Below are 27,263 nucleotides of genomic sequence, written 5' to 3'. Positions count from 1 at the left end.
GCACCAAAACTATGGAATGACCTGCCTCTCAACATCAGACAAGTTCCATCACTGCATGTTTTTAAAAAGCGCCTTAAAACCCACCTGTTCTCCATGGCCTTTGATCCCGCATAAATTGATGTCTTTTAATTTGCTATTACTCTTTTTATTGACTAATTTTACTTATGTGCTGTGCCTTAAAATGTTTTATTGGTTTTATATTGTGTTATTTTATTGCAATTTTATGTTTTTATCATTATTGTTTTTATTTTGCTTTGTTTTATGTATATTTTATGTCTTATGCCTATTGTGCACTTTATGTTTAATTGTGTACAGCACTTTGGTCCATTGGGTTTTTAAAGTGCTTTATAAATAAAGTTGGTCTGGTATGGTATGGTATGGTATGGTATGAGCGGAAGCCTAGAAAACTGCTGAGTTTTGTTTGTTTTTTTGTTTTTTTTCCCCTCACATAGATTGCGCCCTGGGCAGTCGCCCACATTGCCCATAGCAAAAACCGTCCCTGGTCCCTCTTCTCCGCCACACTTTGACTTATTTCCACCTAGCTGACAGTGGGACTTATGTTCATTGTGTTGACAGTGGCTTGGAAAACCGCCCATAACCGTGTCACACGGGGAATAGGGAAAAGGGAAGGCGGCTGGAGTTCCTCCAACATTTGCGGTTAGATTATCATATTTTTTTATTGACAAAAATATAGGCTGCTTCGGCTGTTTTTTTTATGCGCACTTGTGCCCCTAAATATTTTTTACAGTTCGCACACACCTATTTTTAGTCGCAAATGCGAGTTAAACACTCGCACCGTTGAGCCCTGTTATGGAGTCCATGATTTCCCTGTGACGCTTTCAAATGTTTGCATAATTGTGCTTGGATGTTGTTTATGAGGCTCTGGCGGCTTTCAGTTGTGTCTTTCTCTTTAACGTTACACGGCTCAGCTTTCTCTCGCATGCACTCTTCCTACTTTTCCCTGTGCTGTCTCAAGTGCTGATATAGATTGGTCGTGTAATAGACGTTGCATTTTTTCGCCACCAACTCAGCCTGTTCATGGTCGTGCTCATGCTCTTCTTCAGTGTCTGTGTTGGTCACTGCTGCACGCCAGCTGCACACACCAGGATAGTTTGTGGGCGTGATGTCAACAAACTCAACACTCTACAGGGGGGTATTCCATCAAGCAGGCTAAAGGCAAATCCAGGCTTAAATGGCCAAGTCTGGCTAATGTGAGCCAGAGTTCTGTTCCATCAAAGTGGCTAAGATTAGCCTCACATCGGTAACCATGGAAACCATGGTTCTGGCTAAGCCTGACACATGGAGCGAAACTCTGGTTTCCGTTCCATCAAACTGAGCCACAACTCCGTTCCATCAAGGTGGTTAACCTGAATCCCAGCCTAGTAACCATGGTAACTTATGCTGCCGGGCAATCCTGGTGTGTAGCAGGATTAAGGTGAGGATTAGCTCCATCTATGATCAACAAATGTTCAATAGACAAGAACAGACACCTAAAAGATAGTTCTGCCAGTGCTTTACACACTCACAACTGTCATGTGATGATAAAATAATATGTAGATCATAAAATATATAACATAATTAATAAAAAATTAACTATTAAAAAACAAATTAAAATTTAATAAAAAAATAAGATAATTAAAAAAAAAAAAATCACAACAGTAAAGCCAAAATCAATTTAATAAAAACAAAACTATAATAAAATGAAACTGAGGCATTAAAAAAAAGATTGTACATGAATATGTGATTGCCCCCCATCCCCACCCCACTCTGTTTCCAATTGGCTAGCAAATTCACAGCCAATTAAGGTCAGCTGACACCGGCCAGAGAAGGAGAGGGACACACCCAGAGAGAGACAGAGACAGAGCAAGACAGAGTAAATCAGGAAATAATGGCATGACCCTTCATCGAGGATCCTGTTGATGAGGAGGCCCACATTGTCCAGAGCCTTCCAACCACAACCAGCCCCAAGGGTCTTCCAGGACAGGACCAACCCATTGATACAGACAGACTCCTATCTGTGGAGAGGTACCGGTTCAGCAGGCAGAGCATAGTGTATCTATGCAGTTTGCTGGAACCACACACTATAAAGGTCACACGCTGCAGCCAGTCTCTGACCACTGTGCAGTCAGTCTGTATTGCACTGAAGTTCTTTGCTAGCGGTACATTCCTGTATAGTGTTGGTGATGCTGAGAGGCTAAGTAAGGCAACTGTTTACAGAGAGGTAAAAAGGTGTTTTTTCTATTCATTTTGATTATTTCTAGCATCACCATACATCATGCATAGGGCTTGATTTGTTCACATTAACATATGGTTATCTTTTATATTTATGAATTAATCATGACACAAAGCAACCACATTAAAATGGGACACACACCATTGTGGTCTGTCTGTTCCTCATCCTATAGCACATGCCATACATTTAAGGGGATTTTCCTTATTTTGATATAATAGGGAACAGAGCTTACAGTTGACTCCCAAATGATGAGAAATAGATAATTGATTCACTCTCACCTGCATTCACTTAATAGTTTTCCTCATCTCCACTGAACTGATGGATTTGCTAAATGTCATTTTCTACAATCAATAGATAAATGTAATGTGATTATTTCCTATAAAATGATTATTTCAGAAATGTCATAATCTACAATCAATTATGTGATAAATGTGATGATTGACATAAAATAGTTTGATTAAATGCATCATCTGAACTTTACATAGGAATCAGTAGATAAATGTGATAAATAGTCTGTCACTAATTTAAATCTTATTTATCTGATCGTTTTCAATTTGTTGACGTTCGTAATGAATCATCCTTACGTACCAAAGTTTGTTTTGGAGTTCCGCAAGGTTCTGTGCTCGGACCAATCCTATTTACTCTATATATGCTTCCTTTAGATAACATCATTAGAAATCACTCTATAAATTTCCATTGTTATGCGGATGATACACAGTTGTATTTATCGATGAAGCCAGAAGAAAGTAATCAATTAACTAAACTCCATAACTGCCTTAAAGACATAAAAAATTGGATGAGCACCAATTTCCTGATGTTAAATTCAGACAAAACTGAAGTTATTGTTCTTGGCCCCAAACAACTCAGAGACTCTTTATCTGATGACATAGTTTCTCCAGATGGCATTGCTCTGGCCTCTAGCACTACCGTAAGAAACCTCGGAGTAATATTTGATCAAGATTTGTCTTTTAATTCTCATTTAAAGCAAACCTCACGGACTGCATTTTTTCATCTGCGTAATATTGCGAAAATTAGGCCTATCCTGACCCGAAAAGATGCAGAAAAATTGGTCCACGCTTTTGTTACCTCAAGGCTGGATTACTGTAACTACTGATTCCTATGTAAACTATGTATTGTAAACTATGTATTGCCTATTTCTTAATCATGTCCTTATAGTCCTCATACACTTCCATAAGGAGCGTTTGCTCCGCCGTAGAAAAAGCCTCCACTCGCTCCTTTCCTTTGCTTTTTGACATTTTGCAACATGTTCGGCACTTGACTAGTGTGGGCTTTTTTTTTTTCCCTGGGCGCGTGCATGAGTTGAGGCTTAACAGGTGAGGCTTGAATTAGTGTCAATTGGAGCCAGCTGATTTCACTTGATGGAACAGGTTGGAGCTAGATTGGGAGTTGGAGTTTAGTCAAACTTCAAGATTGCACCTTAGTCTGGATATTCTTAGTTACGTTGATGGAATACCCCCTGGAGAGGCAGTCACGTTCACAGGCACACACGTTAACATTTATTTACATTAAATCGCAAATCGCAGCCTTTTATGCGGTTATGTAATCGCACAGCCTGACATCGCAATTGCGATTAGATTAATCGTGCAGCACTAGTCCCAACAATAAAAACGTCCTCACAATGTAAAGACCTAATATAAAAATGTCCACACTTTATCTAAAAATGTCCTCACAATGGAAAAACATCCACGCTTTGTGAAAACATCCTCGTTTTCACCTACCTGCACCTCGCAACTCTTTCTCTTCCTTCCTGTTGTTTTGGGGGTCTTCTTCCTGTCAGCCATGTTGGACCTCACAGGAGACATTTGAAAGTCCTGCTCTGAAAGGACACGCACACACCTCTTCACACATGCGCGCACACAGACACACACAGGATAGTTTCAGTAACAATCTATTGATCATTAGCTGATTATCAGTTAATGTTTTATTTATCAGCTCAGTCTCTAAAATGTTTTTCTGTTTCATACCTCAGTGAATTAAAATATTTCTGACAGACAAAAAAAGCCATTTGATGACATCAGCTTGTGTTTTGGGAGACTGTGATGGATGTTGGCGGATTTATTGATGATTAAAATAAGTGACAGTTGCAGCCTGTGCTGTGATTGGATGTCACCCCACCTGCAGGGTGTTTTAGGGAACGTTATAACAGTTTGTTTCATGAGGTATAAAACACACTCACCTCTCTGTTTCCCTGCAGGCTGTTATCTCTCTCCTCCTTCAGTCTTTGTAGTCTCTCCATCTCTCTCCTCACAGCCTCAAACTCCCTGCCCCTCCCGTCCTCCTCCTCCTGCTGCCTCTCCCTCCTCTCCTGGAGTCTCTGGATCTCCTCCTTAAGCTCCTCCACCACTGGCACCGTCCTCTTCTCTGCCTCCCTGTTCTCCTTCTCCTCCTCCTCCTCCCTCCTCTGCAGGTCCTCCTTCAGACGCTCCAGCTCTGATGGAGAGGAATCAAAGAGTTCAGCTTGATCTTCTGATCAGATCATTAATGAAATGTCCTCCACTGTTTCAGGTGATGAAGAGGATGAAGGTACCTTTTCTCAGAGCCTCCGTCTGTCTGTGACATTCTTCTATGAGGTCCTCCTTCTCCGACACGACTTGATGCAGCTCTGACACACACACACACACACACACACACACACACAGACATAAAAACATTCATCATGAACAGTGGTTCTGCTCTGCTGCTCGTCGTTTGATTCATGTTCAGGATATAACCCTAGAAAACCACTGAATATATTTTTGTGGATTGAGATTCATGTTCTCACCTTCTTTCTCTCTCTCCTGGTTCCTCCTCCTCTCCTCCTCTGATTTCTCCATCTCCTCCAGTCTCCCTCGTAGAGCTCCGCTCTCAGACTCAAGCTCCGCCCTCAGGCTCTGGAGCTGACAGGTGAAAGCCGCTTTCTGATTGGCTAACTCCTCGCTGAGCTCAATACACCTGCTCTCACTGCAGGATGAAGTGTGGATGATATGAAGTATGTACTGATAGTAAATGAGCTGCTCAGTTCTGTTGTATATTAATAAAACGTGACTGATATCAGTATTGATGACTCCTTCTGTCTACCTGTGCATCATAGCTTCCTCCAGCTGGTTCTTCTCTCTCTGCAGATCTTGGATCTGTTGGGATTTCTGAGCCGATCTCTCCAGCGCTGCTTGGCTCTCCTTCTTCAGCTCCTCCATGGCGGTGTGGAAAACACTGCTGCTGCTACTGCTCCGTTGCTCCTCCTCCTGAAATAATCGGAGGAAGTGGACACTGAGTTGAGATTTTCAAAAATTATTTTTTACCCTCTATATTTTAAATGTTAAGACTTAAAGTCACAACACAACTCATCACTCTAAACATATTAATTAGATGAAGATGAAACTTAAAGTCTTTCACCTGCTTTATCAAGCACTATCTTTTTATTTTCAAGGACTTTACTCAAGGCATCTAATTCATTTTAAAGTTTTTTTTATTAAACTATATATGTATTGTGTGTGTGTGTGTGTGTGTAATTATCCATTGATCTGGATCAATATATTCAATCATCAAGTATCATTGATGCAAACTGAAAACATCAATCCAAACCATCATGTTTAGGATACACCTTTATTTTGAAATTCTGTGTCACCATCAAACAGCAGCAGGCAGATGGCGAGCAGGAGGAAGACGATGAGGATATCAGTATTAAATCTGGAATAACTCAGCAGTGTGGAAATATTTTCAATTATGGAGGAAAAATGGGTAAGAGACAAAGGACATGCTGTATGTAAACAATGCTGTTATTAGATAAGATCTGACGTGGCTGCCTGGACAGCATCTCATCCTGCTAACTTCTCACTACAGCGACATTAGCTGCTCTGTTTTAACAATGTTCAGATGAAAAAACCTGCACGCAGGCAGAAATTCAAATAAACTGTTCTGTCCAAACATACAGTGACTTAAACCAACAGTGAGTGACAAAAATAATGGCCAGGTTTCCCAGTTAAGATTGATCTTAAGACTTAAGAGCACAGTTAAGAACGTCTTAGCTAAGAAGGGTCGCTAAGATAAAAGTGTTTCCCCAATGCCTTCTTAATGCCTAGGTCTTAAAGCTGACCACTGCCGCGGTGCTAAAACTAAATCAATCAATGTCAGGCAAATCGATCACCCACCACTTAAAGTGTGGTCACATATGTATACTATCAGATATTAATATATACTTTCAACATATTGTACCACAACTAGGGCTGTCAACGAATATTCTAAATTAGAATTTAAATTCGAATTTTAAAAAAAAAAAAAAGAGCTTCGAATGTCAAAATTGATATTTGATTGTGGAGAAAAAAAAAAAAAAAACACCACCGCAGCTGTCCTCTTTGCGAGTGGGAGGTGGGAGTGGCCACGGAGCTGCGCAGCGCAGCCAGTGTGGATGACACAATCGGTTAACATGGGCGCCGAAAGGAAACTGGCTTCGCTTCGAGGCGCTTCAAGGCTATTCGCAGCGCTTCCGCGGGCAGTGTGGCCTGACGGGTCGGGGGGGGGGGGGGGCGAGCGAGAGGTCCACGGTCGTTTATAACGTAATGTTATAGATAATTGTTGTATGCTGTAAAGCCCTGTGAGGCAAATTGTGATTTGTAATATTGGGCTTTATAAATAAAACTGATTGATTGAATTGATTGATTAATCAGCCATAACTCACACATAGCACTGCTACCTAACGCACGCAGGTTTGGAGGGTGGATGTGTTTCTGTTGTGCCCTGACGCATTTTTTTGGGTGCTGTAAACTATCTCATATGTGCATGCAGATGTGGGATATGTGCGGACAAATTATGATCAAGCCCCAACCTCCGGGGGAGATGAGTGAGACCAATGTGGAAGTGGCAAAAACTGCAGTTCACTGACTGTCCACTTGAGGCTGGCTCCGGAAGTGAGTCAATTCCCATAGACCCCCATGTTAAAATGCCCAACTTTAGAGCAGAAATAAACATGTTTACAGCCTGGTACAAAAAATGGTTTTGGTCTCTATAGTTAATTTCCCCTTTTATGACAACTGTGGGGGGGGTGAATTTTTGTCTAACTCTTCCGTTTAAATGTTATTAATGTTTGAAATTTCGCATAATTAAGGGCGTGGTCACTTTGAGTGACAGGTCGCACCATCACGGGTGGCTAACTAGCATGCTAACTAGCCACTGGCTCTGCTGCGCGGAGCTCGGCAGAGCTGAGCTCAGACTCGGCCGTCTGCTCGGCGTCATCTCAGCCAATTCGTGTCCATGTCCAAGGCATTGAACCTGTCCTCTCAGCCATGTTTGTGCCTTTTGGATATTTTTTCAGGCAAATATTGGAGTAATATGGCTTGTTGTTCGATTAATTATACCAACAGACCATCCAAGAAGTCTGTGCTCCAGGTTTTTCGGTAAGTGAAATTCAGAAATTCTAGTATTATTTTATTTATGTTTATATGTTAGCACTAATTAGCGGGTATCGGTGTCTGCGGTCACTACGGTCACCACCTAGCTTGTCAGCAGTGTGTATCGGTGTCTGCGGTCACTACGGTCACCACCTATCTTGTCAGCAGCGTGTATCGGTGTCTGCGGTCACCACCTAGCTTGTCAGCTTATTATATTATTAAGCCTTTATTTAATACATGTAAAATCACGTTGATACCAGAGGTCTCATTTTCAAGTGCGACCTGTATCACAGCAGCAACATCCACATCAAGTTAGAGCCACAGATAATACAACACAAGCTTAGCTCGTTAACTAGCTAACCAGCCAGCTAACGGTTAGCCTTCGAGCAAGACGCCAGTCCGGGGATGCATCGAAGTCAGAGCCTGATAGAGAAGTGTTAGGATTTAGGCATTTAGGGAGAGAATATTTTGAACAAAAGGCTGAGGCTGTGTGAGGTTTGAAAATAAAGGTCCACCACGTTAGTTAGCTAACATGATGCAATGTCAACGTTGTTATATGAGCAGTGTAACGTTAACGTAACATTAAGGCTATACTTGTGTAACGTTATGTAAATTAAAAAGTGGCGAACTGTGTGAAATTACAATAAGGTGTGTAACGTAATTAAAAAAAACTAATGTGACATTTGACTGTCACATATAAAATATTAAGAAGACTAGTGTATGATATAGGCCTGTAGGCCTGTGATATAGGCCCAATAGATAATGCACAGACAGAATATGAGGACTGATGGCCACCACCTTTTTGTTTTGCTAAAATAAATTGATTATGATCTGTTGAACATTGAAGTAATTTAAGTTGTATTGTTTGCATGTAAAAGTGTCTGTGAAGTAGGTAACCTAACACATATATTACTTTTAATATCTATTTGTCTGTGTAAAGTTTTTCTCTAGGTGACCCAGAGAGACTGGACCAGTGGACACTCAAGACTTCCTGTCTGTGCAGTGAACACTTTGAGAGTCATCACTTCAGCACTGACTCCAGGATAAAGCCACCTTTTTTTATACAGTACCTCACAAAGAGTCAAGAAACTTATTAGTTTAAAATGATGAATTATTGTCCATAATACATTTAAATGGATTACATAAATTACTAATTATCATACATTACTAAGTACTCGATTAGGGCACAGCTTGCTCTGTACTATTACTGATAAGGTGAAATTACTGACACACCAGTGCAGTCTAGTGTTCCCATGATGCAAAAGGCCAAATGAAGATTTTATCAATCAAGGAACATGACATGTATTTACCAACTTTAACATTTTAGTGCCTTTTATGCAAAGACCCTTTATCAAAGTGAGAATTACTACCTTTTTCCCCCACACACAGTCTGTGAAGAACCAATGGAATGAAATATTCTCATAATGAGACAGCCGGACATAGCATGATTCCACAGTGGCAGTGAGCTTTGATAACAGTTCAGTTTCCTTTTGATAGCAACAGTTATTTTAATGTGGATGAATTGCATACTGTTCATTCATACTCCACTCGTCTTGATAGTACAGTTAAATTTAAAATCACATGCAGATATAAAGTCAAATATCTACAGAGCTTAAACACAAAACTATTTTATGAATGACAGCCACTTGCTCAGCAATAAGATCATTTTGGTGGTGAGTGGGCTTTTAACCAAGACAGGCTGGTGTCAATGTTTTCTACCTGTGTTTTTAACCTGTCATCTTTCTCTCATGTAGGACACTTGAGGAAAGTTACAACGCCTCGACCAATGTGATATTTACTCCACAGTAAAGAGGTTGTTTCACAAGAAATTAAGATTTTGCAAATTATGACACTGGGTCCTAATTCATAGGTTTTATAATTAGTTATAAATCTTTTCATTTATTTCATATGTACTTTTTGTAACCTTTTAATATGGATGTTTTCATAAATGCAAGCTTTGACTTAATTTTGTTAAACTGTTGGTGTAATTTTTATAACTTTTACTATATAAAATGGATCAGACAAAATTTACTTTAGAGTAAAAGCTAATTTTTTGAAAGCTGTCATTCATCAGTTTCCTGTGATGATTGGAAATATAGTGATGATTTAAACCATTAACAAAATATAATAGTTATTAATTAAGTCCCATAGGAGGTATTATTTATTTGTGACGTTGTGACATATGAGAAGGTTCTGTGGGTATTGCTCGGTATTGAGGCTTATATAGTGAGGCTAAAAAAACGTAACACATAATTGGCTGATTATCTTTCTGTTTGCCTCACTATAAAAATGTCACAATACCTTTGCCTGAGGAAGACCCTCTCAGAGTTGGCAACATAGCAACAAGTGATACCTCCTTGGGGGCTTCAAAACTATTGTGTCCAGCTAATTCTTTGTTTTTCACTTTGAGCCCTTTTATCCAGTCTCATTCTTCTGTGTTAAAACTAGACTTCTAAAAGAGCAGCAAACAAAGGTTACTCTTCAAAATCTTCTCAGGCTCTGCTGCTGGGTGTAAGGTGCTTAGTTATCTTCAAGTACAAAGTTAAAATAATCAGGCCCACACAGAAATGGACTGCTTAATTTTTTGTCAGTGACAATGTTAAACATTAATGCTTAATGTTTTATCTATAGTGTATGCTTTGTTTGTCCTTTCAATTGACAGTCAGATTTGATTGTGAAATACAACATTCAGTCAGTAACAAAGACAAAAGGAGTTCAAATATGAATAGAATTTATTGAAACTTTAAACAAGTTATAGATGAATATCAAAAACTCAACATTAGCCATAACAGCCTGGGCTATGTTCAGGCCTAACAAAATGTGTCCTAAAGGCCAAATTCAAAAGCAGTGACAACAGTAAGCAGTTCACTGCGTTTGGAGGTGGTCTTTAAGACAATTAACTAATTTACTTAAAAACATATAAATTCTCCTAGGTGTGAGATGAATGTGTCTGATGTGAGGGTGCTCAATTATGGCACCATTTAAACTATGAACAAATGTAGCCATAACACTGTAAACACATTTCCTGGCCTTATCAATCTTTGCTGGATTGCCACCAGCCTCCCACCTGCACCTTTGGGCCAATGAAGAAAATATTATCTTAATGCCAGGATGCTGGAGGTGAAGCTGGTGCAGGTCCTCCTTCATCATGCTGATCAGCTTGACACTGCTGACCTTCCCCATGTCACTGCCGCCACAGTGGATGAAGAGGACATCTGGTGCTGCTCTTCCTCGCAGGAAGTGGGAAAAGAAGGAGAAAAGGCCTCTCCACTGCAGGCCACCCCAGCCAAACCAGCAGACACGGACGCCTGGCATGCTGAGGGTGCTTCCCAAAGTCTCTGCAGCTCTCTGGACACCACGCTGGACATAGCTGTCACCAATGATCCACACTGTGCATATGAAAGTAAAATGAGTGTAATAAATGCTTTAGGTAATTAAAAACAGAAAGTTAACTATAAAGGGTGAATCACTTCTTTTTGTTGACAATACTATTATGTCACATCTGTAGGATAAAATAAAACAGGGAGCAACACCTCAAAATGTAGATGACAGTCTTTTAAATGCTTTCTTTTTGTCCTTGGAAGATGTAATATTAGCTGTCTAAAGTCAAGTAGCCAAAACTGGTACTTACAGTTTCTGCTGTGTGTAGCAGGTGTGGTGGAGACGTAACGTTAACAAGTGGCCATGACCTCAACACCGGTGATGTACTGAAAGAAATTAACATCTTGTAACAACTATAACACTGCTTTTCTTTCACAATTTCTACATTTCTTTATCATTTCCTAGATGATAATCTCGCATTGCGCTGTTGATAACAGTAACGTTAACGTTACAGATACATTTCAGTCCCCTTCGACTTTTATCAATGTCACGTTACCATAATTAACGTTAGCGTTCTATATTTAAAAATGTTGAAGCGTTTTTTAAGATTGTGTAATCTGAATAACAGCTGAATCATTGTTTCAAGATTTGTTGTATAATGTTAGTTTCAGGGAGACTCAACTTACCTCAAGTTTCGTGAAGGAGCTGGCACCAAGCGGCACCAAGCTGACACCACAGGGCTTGCCAAAGAAGCGTAACTTGTTAGCCTCGTAGCTTCTTAGCCTAGCTTGTTAGCCTTAGCTAACTTAGCAGCGTCGAGCGAGGTGGGCGTGTTTAGGCAACCAGGCTTCCTTTGGCCCGCCTCTTTGCCCATTTTTGATTATCCGGGAGTTGGGCGGAGTCAGGCACTGCCAAGATGGCGACGTCCATAGCCGAGTATTTTGAGCTTCAAATCCACTCTTCAGAAACGGATGGGTGACGTCACGGTGACTATGTCCATTATTTATACAGTCTATGATTATGATACAGTCATGATGATTCATTTTATCTGTGTGCCTGATGTGCACAGCACATACAGGAACACACTTGTTATTGCTCATACTCATTTTTCGTCTTATAATTATTTTGTCTTCCGCCACATTTCGGTGCATATCGTTAACACCTTCCCAGTGGAATGATATCTGGAGATCTGCATTGTATACTTCGAAATGTGTGAGATTTAGAATTATACAGTACAAGATTTTATGCAGAGCTTACATCACCCCTGCTAAATTATCCAAAATGAATAAGGAATCCCAAGATTCATGCTGGCACAACTGTGGCTCTCGAGGGACTCTGCTCCATCTACTGTGGGACTGTCCAGCAGTTAAATCTCTCTGGCTAGACGCTATATCATATATGTCATCACCTTTCAAGGTCAAGTTTCCTATCTGTCCAATAACCTGCCTCCTTGGTAAAAGACCAGTCAACACTCTAGGAGCCACAGTGGACCGGCTTTGGTCTCTGGGCTGTCTCACAATTAAAAGACTCATCCTTATGAATTGGAAAGTTCGCAAACCAGGTTGTTTCACCAGAGAGTCATGGCTTGGAGAATTTTTAGATCTCCTGAATATGGAACGGGCAGCGTGCTTGCTAAAAGACTTTGATAAAAGTATGGAAGATCACTGGGACATTGTCTACAACAACCTTATGAATTGATTTGTATGTCTTTCTTCTCTTTTATATGAACACTGCATGACACTCTTGCAACCCCCCCCCCCCCCCCCTTTTTTTTTTCTCCCTCCTCTCGTTGTATGTTTTGTCCTGTATGTATGTACAGTACAGGCCAAAAGTTGGACACACCTTCTCATTCAATGCATTTTCTTTATTTTCATGACTATTTACATTGTAGATTCTCACTGAAGGCATCAAAACTATGAATGAACACATGTGGAGTTCATAGTTCATAGTTCATAGGAAAACCATTCCAGGTGACTACCTCTTAAAGCTCATGGAGAGAATGCCAAGAGTGTGCAAAGCAGTAATCAGAGCAAAGGGTGGCTATTTTGAAGAAACTAGAATATAAAACATGTTTTCAGTTATTTCACCTTTTTTTTTGTTAAGTACATAACTCCACATGTGTTCATTCATAGTTTTGATGCCTTCAGTGAGAATCTACAATGTAAATAGTCATGAAAATAAAGAAAACGCATTGAACGAGAAGGTGTGTCCAAACTTTTGGCCTGTACTGTATGTGTGATTTGTATGTATGTTGCCTTGTTGTAAAATAATAAACTCTTAATAGCAAAAAAAACATTTCGGTGCATAACTTGTGCCACAGCTTTGCGCTCACACACGGTCTTCATAAAACATATAGATTCAAGATTCAAAGTGTTTATTGTCATATGCACAGTAAGGACACGTGTTTCCCTGCAGAATGAAATTCGTTCTTTTCTGTCACCAATTAATGCTAAACAATATAAATCTGAAGTATAAAATATATACGGTGCGCACTGTTTTAACGTCTCCTTGCTTAGTGAAATATTAATGTGCCTGACGCGGCTAAATCTGTCAGCGTTTGGTCGCTAGGAAGACTGTTAAGAGTGGGTCAGCTCGATCTTACAACTCCTTAGTGAAAGATCTTAAGCTAAATGCGAATCTGGGAAACGCGTTTTTTCTTTCACAGTAGACTTAAGAATTCTTAAGAAGCTCTTAGGTATAAGATCTTCTTAACTATATCTGGCAAACGCAGCCACTAACGTTACATATGATTTGTTGAGCTATGATCAGAGGAAAAAACAGTCCACTAGTTGCTAGGCTAATTTATGCAACATAAACATGCTAAAGCTAATGACATGTGACTAGCAAAGAACAAAATGTAATATAATATATATATTAAACAGACATAAATGATCAGCCCTGTGATGGATTGTCTAGGGTGTACCCCGCTACAGCTGAACTCCACCAGCATCCTCCTGCCTGCCTGACACAAGACTTCGTCACGCTGCCTAATACTGATGCATGATATTGGCTTTTTTGGACAATATCTGATATGTCTTTATGCAACAACTCATTTGGGCGATAACCGATATCGATATCAATATATCCACTTTTTCCCACCTAATTTTAGTGATCATCAAGTCTCTTCTACAGTGGAATTAACATCATATTATACTTGTATACTATCATTGTGACGGCCCACCAGCAGATGGAGACATGAAACCTTTCAGTGTGTGTGATATTCATTGTGCTAAATAAGAAAAAGCAAGTTGGCCAATTCAAATAGTTCATTTTAAAACCAATATCTGCCGATACCGATGACGTGCCACTATTATCATGCATCCCTACTGTCTAATATCAAACTATTATCAACTTGTTACAAAAAGAGTCGCCTACACGTTATAAAGAAAAGGAAAAATCATGTTTAAATAGAACCATCTGTAGCCAAGGAAACGATGAGCTGTAACATCCGAACACCACTGAAAAGAGAGTCAATCACTGTGAAAAGTCGGCTCCTTTAGATGAGTTAAGTTTTGCCATGTCAACAAAGGCCCACTGCTTTTGCCACAGTTTTAAGAGTGGAAGCGAAGTAAAAATACACCACAATGTCTGGTAGGATATCATAAATAAAGGGAAGAAAGAAGAGGAAGAGCGTGCTGCCGCCGCTAATGCATCAGAATTTAAAAAAGAAACTGAGCGATTTCTGATTTTTATGACCGTATAATCCAAACTTTAATTAAAATAAATGACAGCGTTTTCTGGTTTATTTTAATTTCAAGGACTTTTTGAGCACTTTGTTAAAAAGGTGGCTATTCTATTGTTATTCCAGTAGTTCTTTTTTTTCCCTTCAAAATTCAAGCAAAGGACCTTGTACGACTCCTGATCACATATCAATCACAGAACTGATTATTGCAGACAGTAGGGTTGCAGTGGTTTACCGGTTTAATGGTACACGGCGATATGAAAGATGACAATTATCGTAGGATGTACATTTGCTTACCTACCATATTGAAACAAATGCTACTGGACGGAGAATCTTTATTAGTTATTTTTAAAAAGGAGACTTCCATTAACAAAATGGTTCCAAGTTTCAATTATAGTCAGTCCCTCCAGAAAGACGCGATTATACGATCGCATAATTCAACGCATAATCAGCCAAAATCCGCATATTTATGTGGGGGCCGCATTTTTTCTAAGACGCCGCACAAATCGCTGATTTCCGTGCAAAATGCGCGAAATATGCGGGGCTTGCATGATTTCATAATCCCCACATTTTCGTTGCAAAATAGTCACATATATCTTAGCAGACAGTTGAAAAATGTTGCGTTTACTTCACACAAGAGCAGCCCCTTTCCCCCTGTTGCCTTGGGAACATTATGAAGTAACGTCATCAAAAAGCTGCGAACCGCACGAGTCCAAAGTGGAGCACTTGAGAGGGAGGAGATGGTGGTGGAGGAGGAAGAGATGGAGGAGGGGGAGGAGATGGATGTTGAGGGAGAGGGGATGGAGGATGAGGATGGCAAATGACTGGCCAGTGTTAGAGGCTACGCATTTATAGTTTTCATTTTTCACAGTGGACTGTTGTAGTTTCATTCAGGAGTTGATGCAACTTTACAGTTGTAAGATTGCACGTTTTTGTTACCAGTGGGTTAAATCATACTAGTTTCAAAAGCCTTACAGTTGTAAGTATATTAGTAGTATGTACTTTTACGTTACAGTAAGAGATTGCACTTTGTGCATTGGAAGCACTTATTTTAACAGAAGATGTATGTTTTGTATAGCTACCTTTGTAAAACAGGAAGCACACATTTTATTTTTTTATATTTTATTTATTCATTTTTACAGAAGTTGTAGCGTATTCTTTTTGTAAAGCTACAGAACTTGTTTTCAGCAATGTTTTGTAAGTTTGAGACATGTGTTTATTAAGGTCTGAAATAAAACAAGATGAGAACTTAAATATTCCCTGCACTTTCTGTGATATAGTATGCTTGCTTATCATAGGAAGTAATTAGAAATGACTCTTTACATTAAGGGAGTAGCCTAGTGAGAACAGGGTGTTGGGGGAATCACGTTTTTTCTCTTTTTCATCAAACCGCAGTTTTTGCAAGTTCCCGCAATTTTTGTAAGTTCCCGTGATTTCATCGCATAAAATTGCATAATTATCCCGCATATTCCATCGCATTTTTTAAGAAAACGTGCCGCATTATCAAGGATTTTTGCCTGCAACAACCACAAAAAAACTACGCATTTTTCTGGAAGGTTTTCTGTGTGTTGAACCTACACAAAACCTTCTGTTTTCACATCTTTAAGGGTCATTCTGACCGATGATGATAACAAAGATTCAGTAATACTGTGATAATGTCAAACCGGCTATCTTACCGTTAAAGTTTCATACCATTGCAGCCATAGTAGACAGAGAAACTAAGGGAAAAGTAAGAACCTTGACTTCCTGTCTCAGATGCTCCACTTCCTGTGTCAGACTGTGAATGGTGTGGCCCTTGTCCTCTGCTTGGCTCTCCAGGTCCTGGAGGCGGGTCTTTGCAGTGCTGAGCTGCTCTGATAGGCTGTCAGAAATGTCAGTCTGCTCTTTGAGCTTCATCTGGAGATCAGTCACCTGGAAACATCATTTAACGGACAATTATTAACTACATCAGTTATTGTTAATGCCATCTTTATAAACTCTGTACAATGGGACAGAAAGAGGAACATGTAGGTAAACATGGTACTTCTGTCTGGAGCTGGAAGATGCCGTTAACCAGAGCTTTGTTCTCCTTCATCAGTCGGGATGTTTCCTTCTGCTCCGACTCCAGAGACGAAAACACAGAGTCACAGTTTGGACACTCGTCCAGATCTACAGGAGACAGACAGTTATCATAGTTTCAGTTCTCTTACTTTACATTAAAGAGGAGTAAAGTTGTATTTCACTGCTAGAAAGTCTAATAAGTGTTAACTGGTGACTTCCAGCTGAATGTGTGTGTGTGGCTCCTCATAGTAACCTGGAAGAGCGCACCAGCTGATGAGTGCGTCCCCAAATTGCTCAAAGTAAAACTGAAGGCTGTTTTGAGGATGCTGTCAAGTTTGGTTCATGTCCATGTTCATAAACTCTGTGTGAGGGTTCAGCTCCTACCTGTCAGCTCCTGCATCTTCTGCTCCAGCACAGCCTGCTCCTTCTTCAGCTCCTCCACCTCCTCCTCCCGTCTCCTCAGCTCCTCCTCCAGACCCTTCCTCCTCCCCTCCCTCTCTCTCAGCTCCAAGATTGTTTCCTCTTTCTTGTCGTTTTCCTCCTGCAACCTCCAGATCTCCTCCTCCAAAACTGGAGAGCCTAAAAAAAGATTAAAAAATAGTTAAAAATAGGTAACACAGTGTAAACGCCATCCCTCCATCAGCTCCTCCTCCTCTCACCTCTTTTCTTTGCTGGTTCTCTCTCCTCCTCGTCCTCCAGAGCTTCACGCTGACGTTTCCTGCTCTCCTCCGCTCCTCCTGTCCTCCTCAGACAGCTGCAGGTCTGCTGAAGCTCCAACAGCTCCGACCTGATCGACTCCACCAGCTCCCTCTGAAAGACCAGGATGTGGGTTTTAACAGCAGTCACACTGTGAGAACGGGGTCCTACATATTTTACAAGGTCTGGTGGTATTTGTTCTGTAGAGCTTTAAATCTGCCATTAGGGGATGTTTGTCAGTGTGACACTGAGGACATTAATAGACCTCAAAGAAAGAAAACAACCTGAAAGAGACAGGAAACAACCTGAAAGAGACAGGAAAAGACCCCCAAGAGACAGGAAATGACCCCAGAGAGATAGAAAATGACCTGAAAGAGACAGGAAACAACCTCAAAGAGACAGGAAAAGACCCAAAGAGACAGAAAATGGCCTCAAAGAGACAAGAAACAACCTCAAAGAGACTGGAAACGACCTCAAAGAACCAGAAAATGACCCCAAAGAGACAGAAAACAACCTCAAAGAGACAGGAAACGACCCCAAAGAGACAGAAAATGACCTCAAAGAGCCAAGAAACAACCTCAAAGAGACAGAAAATGATCCCAAAGAGACAGAAAACAACCTCAAAGAGACAGGAAATGACCTCAAAGAGACAGAAAATGACCTCATAGAGACAGGAAACAACCTCAAACAGACAAAATGACCTCAAAGAGACAGGAAACGACCTCAAAGAGACAGAAAATGACCTCAAAGAGACAGGAAACAACCTCAAAGAGACAGAAAACAACCTCAAACAGACAGGAAACAACCTCAAAGAGACAGGAAAAGACCCCAGAGAGATGAAAAACTTTCACAAACAAACACAAAACAAATAAGACTCAAGACATCTCTCAGGTTTCCTTCTGATGTTAACTTATCAAACAAAAGTGTGTGTTTACGTCTCTGGTGGCGTTCCCCACAGTGGCGTCCATGGCTGCCTGGAGTTTATTGATGATGTCATCTTTCTGCTGACAGATCTCCATCAGCTCCGACAACTTGTGCTGCTGCTGCTCCAGACTCTGGAAAACAAAGTGTGACGCTGTTCAGCAGTAAATAGCTTTCATTTTTTCCAAAGCATTTTCTTTAACATAATAAACTGTCTCGCAGCAGAAACTTTTCACTGTGCACCACAACAACAACAACAACAACAACAAGAAAACAACACAGCAGACACCACAGAAGAAGACAGCGGATCAACAGTACCTCCCTGGCTTCTTGCAGTTGGTCATGTGACTGCTGTTTCTCCAATCGCAGCGCTTCCAGCTCTGTACACGTCATAATGGACAGAGGTCAAAAGTCAACGTTCCACATATGAAAACACTCAGAGACTTAGACAATAGCCCTTTTTAGACAGGAGTTGTGCAAATTTGCAGGAAAGCCCAATCAGTCTTTTTTCAGCATTGGCAGTATAAAAACAAAATCGGGGAGTGCAGCAAAATGCCGCCTACCTACTTTTGTTTATACAGAATGTGCCTTTTTCGGGGCAATGGGGGGCGTGAGCAAGTAACAAAACGTGTAGCTCAGCGTGTGACGTAAACAGTGACGTGGGAGGGAAGCCGCGGCTGGTCAGTCCTTCGGCGATTCTCTCGTAAGTCGGCCCGTTCTTCACCGTCCCCGTCATCTGACGGTTAATGGCCTCTTCATTTGCGAGGACAAGGAGGGTGCGCAATTCCTTGTCTCCCCAGTTGCTCATCTTTACAGTGTCTGTCAGGTTTGTGTTTCCCTCTTGCTACTAGCTGCTCGCTAATTCCTGCTATCAGCTGTTTCCTGTTTATCCACCGCCAGTGGCTCGCACGTGCGGCGTCATCAACAGCCCCTCCCGTTGCAGAAGGCCGCCTTGGTCTGTTTAAACTAAAAGGGTTCCACCAATATGTCTACCCTACGAGGAGGAAAATTGGGCACCTCGGATCAACTCGCCAATCCGGCTCTGTGTGTCTAAACGCTCACAGCTGGCCGGCAAAACGATCCAACATACGCCGAAAATCTGGCAGTGTAAAAGCGGCTAGTGTGTGTGTGTGTGTGTGTGTGTGTGTGTGTACCTGCAGTGTGTGCTTGCTCAGTCAGACAGCGGTGAACACTCTGGGCATCCTCTTTAATCTTCTCCAGGTCTTCAGCCACTGAGCTGATGAGTCCCTCCAACTGCTCCTCCTGACAAACAATCACCAGTAATCAATCAATACTGTTATTAATCAGTAATAACTGCCAGCAATGGGACACACTGTTAATGAAGAGTTCTTTTTAAATCACCTTGCTGTTGTCAGTGTAAACGGTCGACAGATCGACAGTCTTACTGACGAGGTTCTTCAGGATCTCCACTCTCTTCTCAGCTCGCTCCTCCAGGATCTCCCTCTCCTTCTCCAGGCGGTCACTGACACACACACACACACACACACACACACACACACACACACACACACAGAAAAACATTATCACCGTGTCACTATAAATACTCTTACTGTGTGTCAGGGATGATGTGTTCATTCAAGCAGCAACTGCAGCAGTGTTCAACAAGCAGCAACTTCCAGGATAGTGCATAATTAAGGGCGTGTCTGCTTTGAGTGACAGGTGCGTAGCGAAGTGACCACCATGAGACGGCGTATCATCTCTAGTCAACAACTCTCTGTGCTTCTGATCTGTAACGTTGACAGGAAGTGACCACCATGAGACGGCGTATCATCTCTAGTCAACAACTCTCTGTGCTTCTGATCTGTAACGTTGACAGGAAGTGACCGCCATGAGACGGCGTATCAACTCTAGTCAACAACTCTCTGTGCTTCTGATCTGTAACGTTGACAGGAAGTGACCGCCATGAGACGGCGTATCATCTCTAGTCAACAACTCTCTGTGCTTCTGATCTGTAACGTTGACAGGAAGTGACCGCCATGAGACGGCGTATCATCTCTAGTCAACAACTCTCTGTACTTCCGTTCTGATTTGCAGCTTTTCAGACTTATTTTGTGGCTGAATATAATTTGTAGCTTCTTAAAATCTGAGTGAGGATAGTGATAGTGAGATACTGGCTACAGTGATGAAACAAAACCAGCATCAGATGGTCTGTATTCATAATCAATACGCCACAATAATATAAATCAGTGTTTCCCAACCAGGGGCACACGTACCCCTAGGGGTACGTGAGCACATTGCAGGGGATACGTGGAAAAATTAAGAATTTATTTCCAAGATAATAAAAAATATTCTCCGTCATTTCATAAGTCCGTCAATAAAATGGTACGTGTGTGCTATGACTTGTGTCCCTGGGGAGACAATAACCTGTGGCACAGCCATACCAAAATCTGCGGGAACCTGTTTACCTGCAGGTAAATATGGATAAATGGCTGAAATGTCCAGTTGCTGTGGATCCAGGAGGGGGAAAGGAGCCCGCCGACAAACGCAAGAAAGATGCCAAACCTAAACCAAGGCAGTATAGTGAAAACTATATTTTATATGGATTCACTTCTACGTCTGCGGACCCACCGCAGCCTCAGTGCTTCTTTTGCGGTGAAGTCCTGGCAAATAACTCCATGAAGCCAGCCCATTTACAGCGACACCAGAGCACCAAACACTCGGAAAGTGTCGGTAAAAATAAGGAATTTTACAAACGTAAGCTGTCGGAATTTAAGTCAAGACAGACTGTAATGATGAAAGCCACGAGTGTGTCAAGCAAAGCACTGGAGGCATCTTACGCCGTATCTCTGCTCGTGGCGAAATCAAAAAAGCCTCACTCAATTGTTGAAGAGCTCATTCTCCCTGCAGCAGCGGTTATGGCTGAAATTATGATTGACAAGAAAGCAGCCGACACACTCAAGAAAGTCCCCCTGTCGAACAACACCGTGTCCCGTCAGATTGATGATATGTCGGTTAATATTATTGGACAAGTGGTGAAAAAAATGAAACGAGCCGGTCAGTTCGCTTTGCAGCTGGATGAAATGACAGATGTGAGTGGTGATGCTCAGCTCCTGGCCTTCGTTCGTTACAAAGATGTGTCGGACATAAACGAGCATATTTTATTTTGCAAAAAGCTGCCAGGAAAGACAACCGGGGAAGAAATGTTCCAGATTATAGACAGCTTTTTCAAAGAACACGATCTACAGTGGAAAACCTGCAGTCACATCTGTACTGATGGTGCAGCTGCAATGACGGGAAGTGTGAAGGGACTTTTTGGACACGTAAAAAAGGTAAATCCCGACATTAAATGGATGCATTGTATCATTCACCGCGAAGCACTGGCAAGTAAGCGAATGAGCCCTGAATTAAGTGCTGTTATGGATGATGCTGTGAAGGTGATAAATTTCATCCAATCCCGGCCACTGAATCACAGACTGTTTGAAACTCTTTGTCATGAGAGCGGCACAGAGCACGAACAGCTATTGCTTCACACGGACATCCGCTGGCTGTCCCGTGGGAAAACACTACTCAGACTTTATGAACTGCGCAGTGAAGTTTCGGTGTTTCTGACGCAGCATCTGCATCCTCTTGCTGTGGTGTTTGAGGACGCTGAGTGGGTGGCGCGCCTGGCGTATCTCGCTGATGTGTTTACCAAACTTAACGAGCTCAACCTGTCACTTCAGGGAAAGGAGCCACACATCCTGAAAATGTATGACAAAGTTATAGGATTCACAAAAAAGCTCAAACTATGGGAGAAGAAATGTGATGAGGGAGATGTCAGCTGTTTCCCACTACTTGATTCCCATCTTGCCACCACTGATGTTGCCAGGGGTCCAGTGGTCAAACTGGTGCAAGCACATCTGTCCAAACTCTGCACGGATTTCAGCCAGTATTTTCAGGACATTGAAGAAAAGTCAGAAAGACTGGATTGGGTGAGGAACCCATTTATTGTGAGTGAGAGCTGCAACAACCTTCCTGCAAGGCTGCAGGAGCATCTGATGGATTTATCATCTGATCAGGGACTGAAAATGACATATGCTGAGAAGACATTGACTGAGTTCTGGTGTGATGTGGAGAAGGAGTATCCTGAGCTGGGAAAACATGCACTGATTGAGCTTTTGCCTTTTGGTTCTACTTATATGTGTGAAGTGACCTTCTCAGCTTTGACACACATTAAAACCAAGCAGAGGAGCAGACTGGATGTGAAGAACAGCCTGGTAACAGCTGTTTCCACACTGCCCCCAGAACTATCAAAGCTTATGAAAGACAAGCAAGCTCAAGTGTCTCATTAAATCTCAGATGACTGAAGAAAAGAAAGTACAACTGATACAGTGAGTTTAAATAGTATTCTTGTTAAGTGTTTTGTCCCTGATTTTTAAAGTTTAAATGCCTGTTTAAAGGGGACATATTCAAAGAAGCTCCTTTTGTGGTAAATGTCATAAAAGTTATATATAACAAAGGCAGGTTAATTATTTGCTTTGTATTTATTTATTTATTAATATTACTTATTATTTTTATTTATTCTTATTTTTTTCTAATTTCAACTTAATTATTTTTCTTTAATAACAATATAATCATAATATATTAGTATTAATAATACAGTATTAAAAATACAAATGTTTACTATAATATTATTTCTTATATTTATCATTTTTATTGCCTTGAAGGCAACATAATTTTATGTTTAATTTGAGTTAAATAAGAAGATAATGCCTGAATATTAATTATTCAATTTAAGAAGATGAAATAAAATGACTTGCGTTGAATATTCAGTTGTGTTATGTTCTACTTTTGGAGAATCATGAACACGTATGAGTGAGGGGGTACTCATGGTATGACAAAAAGGCTCAAGGGGTACACAAGACAAAAAAGGTTGGGAACCACTGATATAAATAACCAGCGCCAATTCATCAGTCAATGAGAATGTGTGTGTGGGCGGGGCATAAGCAAATATAGCCAGTCATTTTGACTTGACCAGCTGACTTCACTACAAGCTGATTGGCTGTTGAAACAGGTGACGTGCTTTAAAACCAGCCGCTGGCCATTTGGCCAGCTGAATGTCAGGTGACACCATCAGTTGGCTTGAGTTGAGGTCAGACCGACAGTTCACACCGTAAACCAGTCTTTGGTCTGAACTGGACTTAAGAATCGATTATTTCCCCCTGGTGTAACCCCAGATGCAGAGTACAGGTGTAGCTGTCACTATTTCAGTGTGTTTTCAGCTCATGAAAATTAATTGCAATGTCTTTGTCAGCTAAAAAAATCTTGCTCAGTCTTTGGTTGTACTAAAACACTTTCTAAGGAGTCAGATATTCAGTTTTGCTGGTAATATTTTTTTTATTGGTTTAAAGCCTATTTTTGATCACAAAAATTAGCATTAGCATTATCGCAGTTAGCTGTAAATGCACCGTGCCAACTAAGCTAGTAGCTGACATTAGCGTGAGGGTTATCTACTGCTAATAGTCCAAATGTGGCTCCAAAAATCCACAATGGTGACAGCCAAAAAGCCAAACTCCAAAGGTTTCAGAACAGGAGTCTAAAGCAATGGCTGACTTCACACTGGCAGATCGGTTATTTTGTACAGTCTGTTGTCATTTCTCGCTGCAGACTGTGTTTTGGTCACATGATCATGTTACCTGTAGTCTTTCTCCATCTTGTTGAAGAGATCCATGAACTCAGCGCTGACTTCTTCTCTGATCTGAGCCTCCAAAACCAAACGCAGTGCCGCCTCTCTGTCTGACTGCTCACACACACACACACACACACACACACACAGAGTTTAACTAAACATTTCTTCAGCTTCATTAAAAAACTAAAACATCTTCAGAAATGAAAATAATCCTGTTACCTTCTCTTCTACCTCCATGGTCCTGTCCCCTTCCTCCTCGTCTTCCTCACCTCCTGCCTCCAGCACTGTTCCCTCCATCCCACTCTCCTCCATCTCCTCCTCCTCATCTTCATCCTCCTCCCCCCGCTCCTCACCACCCTCATCCTCCAGCACGTCCTCCAGGGTCGTCTCCCAGGCAACCAGCGAGCTCTTCCTGACCCGCCCTGATACATTTCTGCGCCGGTCTGCCTCGTCAATGATCATTGACAGCTCCATGGCCGACCTGTGGGGGGCGTCGTCCAGCACCGCTGGTCTGGAGTTTAATACCACCACCTGGACGGAGAGAGACGGAGGCTCAGCTCTCTTCATCAAACAAACCAACGCAGCAGCCATCACTGAAATAAAGGTTATTATCTAAATAACTTAAGTGTGGTCCTTGTCTACAACTACAGTCAGATCTCTGAGCGGTCAAAGTGCAAATGTACGATGGTAGTTTATCCAAAATGGCTTTATAAATAAACAAATAACAGTGATTGAGCCTACGCATTGTCAAAGATGGCCACCCATCCCTGGAGTAAAGAGTACAATGACGAGTGAGGGCTTTACAGTTTGTAACAAACCTCAGGGCACTGTCATATACAGTATCTAACATGTGCAAACAGTGTGCGGATGCATTCATGTACAATAGATCACCATAATCAAGAACCGGTAAGAAGGTAACAGAGATCAGTCTCCTTCTGGCCTCCATAGAGAAGCAGGACTTATCTCTGAAATAGAACCCAACTTCAGTCTCAGCTTTTTAAGAAGATCTTCAACATGAGGTTTAAAATAAAGACCGTCATCAAGCCAAATACCGAGATATTTAAAACTGTAGACAACTTCTTCCCTGAGCAGAAATAATGTCAACAGTCTTCTCAGGCTTTTTATGAGCATTTGAAAAATGTATTACCTTAGTTTTATCAACATTCAAAACCAGCTTTAGTTGCGAAAGCTGAATCTGAATAATATTAAAAACATCTGAATAATATTAAAAACATCCTGCAGTTTGGCAAGAGCCTCAGCAATGGAGGGACCAGCACAATAGATCACAGTGCATAAAAATGAAGATAGGCTCCATCCACATTACAACCTAAACTATTAATATAGATAGAAAATAACAGTGGAACACTTAACAATCAAAGGAGAGCCCATCAAACTGGACAAATTGAGATCTTTCAGAGAGGTAGTTCAAAAACCATCCCACTGCCTGGTCAGACACACCAATTTTAGTCAAACTCTGTTTCAAGATGAGATGGTCAACAGTATCAAAAGCTTTGGACAGGTTAATAAATAGAGCTACACAACTCTGCTTCTTATCCAGTATGCCAATCATATCATTCACCATTTAATAAAGTGGCCTCCCCCCCTTTTAGTAGAGGGAGGACATAGGCTGACTTCCATATTTTGGGAATCACATTGGTGCTTAATGTAAGATTAAAAAGGTAAGTAAGGGGAGGTGCAATAAACTCTGCACCTGCTTTTAGGAAGAATGGTTCTAAGTTGTCAGTACCAGCAGCTTTCTTAGAATTAGGGATGCACCGAAATGAAAATTTGTGGCCGAAGCCACACTAAAATGAAACGCTTGGCTGAGTACCGAATGCTGTTGTTTAGTTTTTCATTAGTTTTTGCAGATGAACCCCCTCCAGATTAGTGTTGTCACGGTACCAAAATTGGGACCCATGGTACGATACCAGTGACAATATTACGGTTCTGAGTAGTATGACGATATCACAGCAAAAATGAGGCAGAAGTGCCTTTTGTCATTTATAAAAAGATAAATCACTTTTCTATAATACATCAATGATATTTCAATGGAATAAATTACTTATTGACTTACTCATACTTCAAAAACAGCATCAATGAGTGATTAACATAGGGGGGATCCAAATAAAATAAATAAATAAAATAAGAATCAACCAGCCACCCTCCTCCCCTGACAAGTAAAGAACAGTCCCTTCATAAGTAAAGAACAGTCCCTAAAGTGCGGTGAGGTTTGTGGACCGTTACTGCCAGAAAGAGTAATGTTAACGGCTCGTTTCTCCTCTGACACGTCACATACCTGTGTTCGGCTGGCTCGGCTGTTCAGGTACTTCTGGGCAGTCATGACGCCAAGAAGAGGATATTATTGGAGCCGACTTCTCCTCGCTGGTAAGCCGATGGCCGCCGTATTTGACAGGAATACGTATTCCTGTCTGTGTCTGTGACCCCCGTTCAACCCACAACCGGCAGGATTCCCCTTTCGTTTCTGCTGCTGGTTGAAATCTGTACTCGCACAGTGTGCTGAATGATTTATTTTGCTCGCTCAAAACTATTTTTAGTCGCAAATGCGAGTGCGGTGACGGATAGATCGCCACACTGCTGACATTTTAATCCGCCCATCACGGCACGCTGTTTGATTGCGTTATCAAAACCGCGCCGCTATTATTCAGCCTTGCTTTTAACTTATTCCACCCAATACCGAATGTGTGTTTTTTTGCAATATTCGGCTGAACATATTCGGTTACCGAATATTCGGTGCCTCCCTACTTTGAATCCAAGTTACCTAGGGCTTCATACACTTCATCAACAGAAAATGGTGAAAAACAGAATGTTTGATTTGAACCAACATAGCTCAGATCAAAACCTGCGGTATTTGCATATGTAGACGTTGACACAGAATCAAACAATGAACCACAGGACCTATCTGAGACAGTGCCAGAGGCAGTGGAAAAGCAAGGGGGTAACTCATTACAACTTCCAGAGGCAGATAGAGATTTAATGACTTTCAAAAATTCAATTCAAATTCTCAGTAGTAGCTGAAAGATAGGACTTGGCATTTGAGCTTTTGATTTGTGATGTACAGTAATTTCTTAGCTGCCTAAAACAGCACCACTCATTCTCAGACCCTGTCATTCTAGCCTTTGCCCAAAGCTTTGTTTCTCTTGTGTAGGAAATTAAATAACTCTGCAGCAAACAAGGGGTTATCCCGGCCCTTCACCCTGTATTTATGAAGAGGAGCATGTCTATCTATTATTTCCTTAAAACCGTACTCATACTCGTAGTCCTCGGCTTATCCGGGTCCGGGTCGCGGGGGCAGCAGCCTCAGCAAAGAAGCCCAGACAGTCCTCTCCCCAGCCACTT

General features: G+C 41.3%; 1 protein-coding gene across 1 annotated transcript in view; it reads right to left on the bottom strand.

The window, feature by feature from the left end:
* LOC117246661 (uncharacterized) overlaps positions 1 to 27,263 on the bottom strand; it is a 43,849-nt gene that overhangs the window by 5,518 nt on the left and 11,068 nt on the right. Inside the window, exons 14-28 of the mRNA XM_078163156.1 lie at positions 24,126 to 24,437; positions 23,914 to 24,017; positions 19,640 to 19,760; positions 19,432 to 19,540; positions 18,596 to 18,657; positions 18,292 to 18,411; positions 17,320 to 17,470; positions 17,045 to 17,239; positions 16,644 to 16,768; positions 16,358 to 16,531; positions 5,312 to 5,475; positions 5,016 to 5,194; positions 4,782 to 4,856; positions 4,431 to 4,684; positions 3,973 to 4,092 (exon numbers count right to left, since the gene is read on the bottom strand). Of these exons, the coding sequence (XP_078019282.1) occupies positions 3,973 to 4,092; positions 4,431 to 4,684; positions 4,782 to 4,856; positions 5,016 to 5,194; positions 5,312 to 5,475; positions 16,358 to 16,531; positions 16,644 to 16,768; positions 17,045 to 17,239; positions 17,320 to 17,470; positions 18,292 to 18,411; positions 18,596 to 18,657; positions 19,432 to 19,540; positions 19,640 to 19,760; positions 23,914 to 24,017; positions 24,126 to 24,437 (2,265 nt within the window). The remainder of the gene's footprint in view (positions 1 to 3,972; positions 4,093 to 4,430; positions 4,685 to 4,781; positions 4,857 to 5,015; positions 5,195 to 5,311; positions 5,476 to 16,357; positions 16,532 to 16,643; positions 16,769 to 17,044; positions 17,240 to 17,319; positions 17,471 to 18,291; positions 18,412 to 18,595; positions 18,658 to 19,431; positions 19,541 to 19,639; positions 19,761 to 23,913; positions 24,018 to 24,125; positions 24,438 to 27,263) is intronic.

Source organism: Epinephelus lanceolatus, chromosome 21 (assembly GCF_041903045.1).
Source record: "Epinephelus lanceolatus isolate andai-2023 chromosome 21, ASM4190304v1, whole genome shotgun sequence".
Taxonomy (NCBI): domain Eukaryota; kingdom Metazoa; phylum Chordata; class Actinopteri; order Perciformes; family Serranidae; genus Epinephelus; species Epinephelus lanceolatus.
The sequence above is the reverse complement of the archived record's forward strand: the minus strand, read 5'-3'. Positions and strand labels throughout refer to the sequence as shown.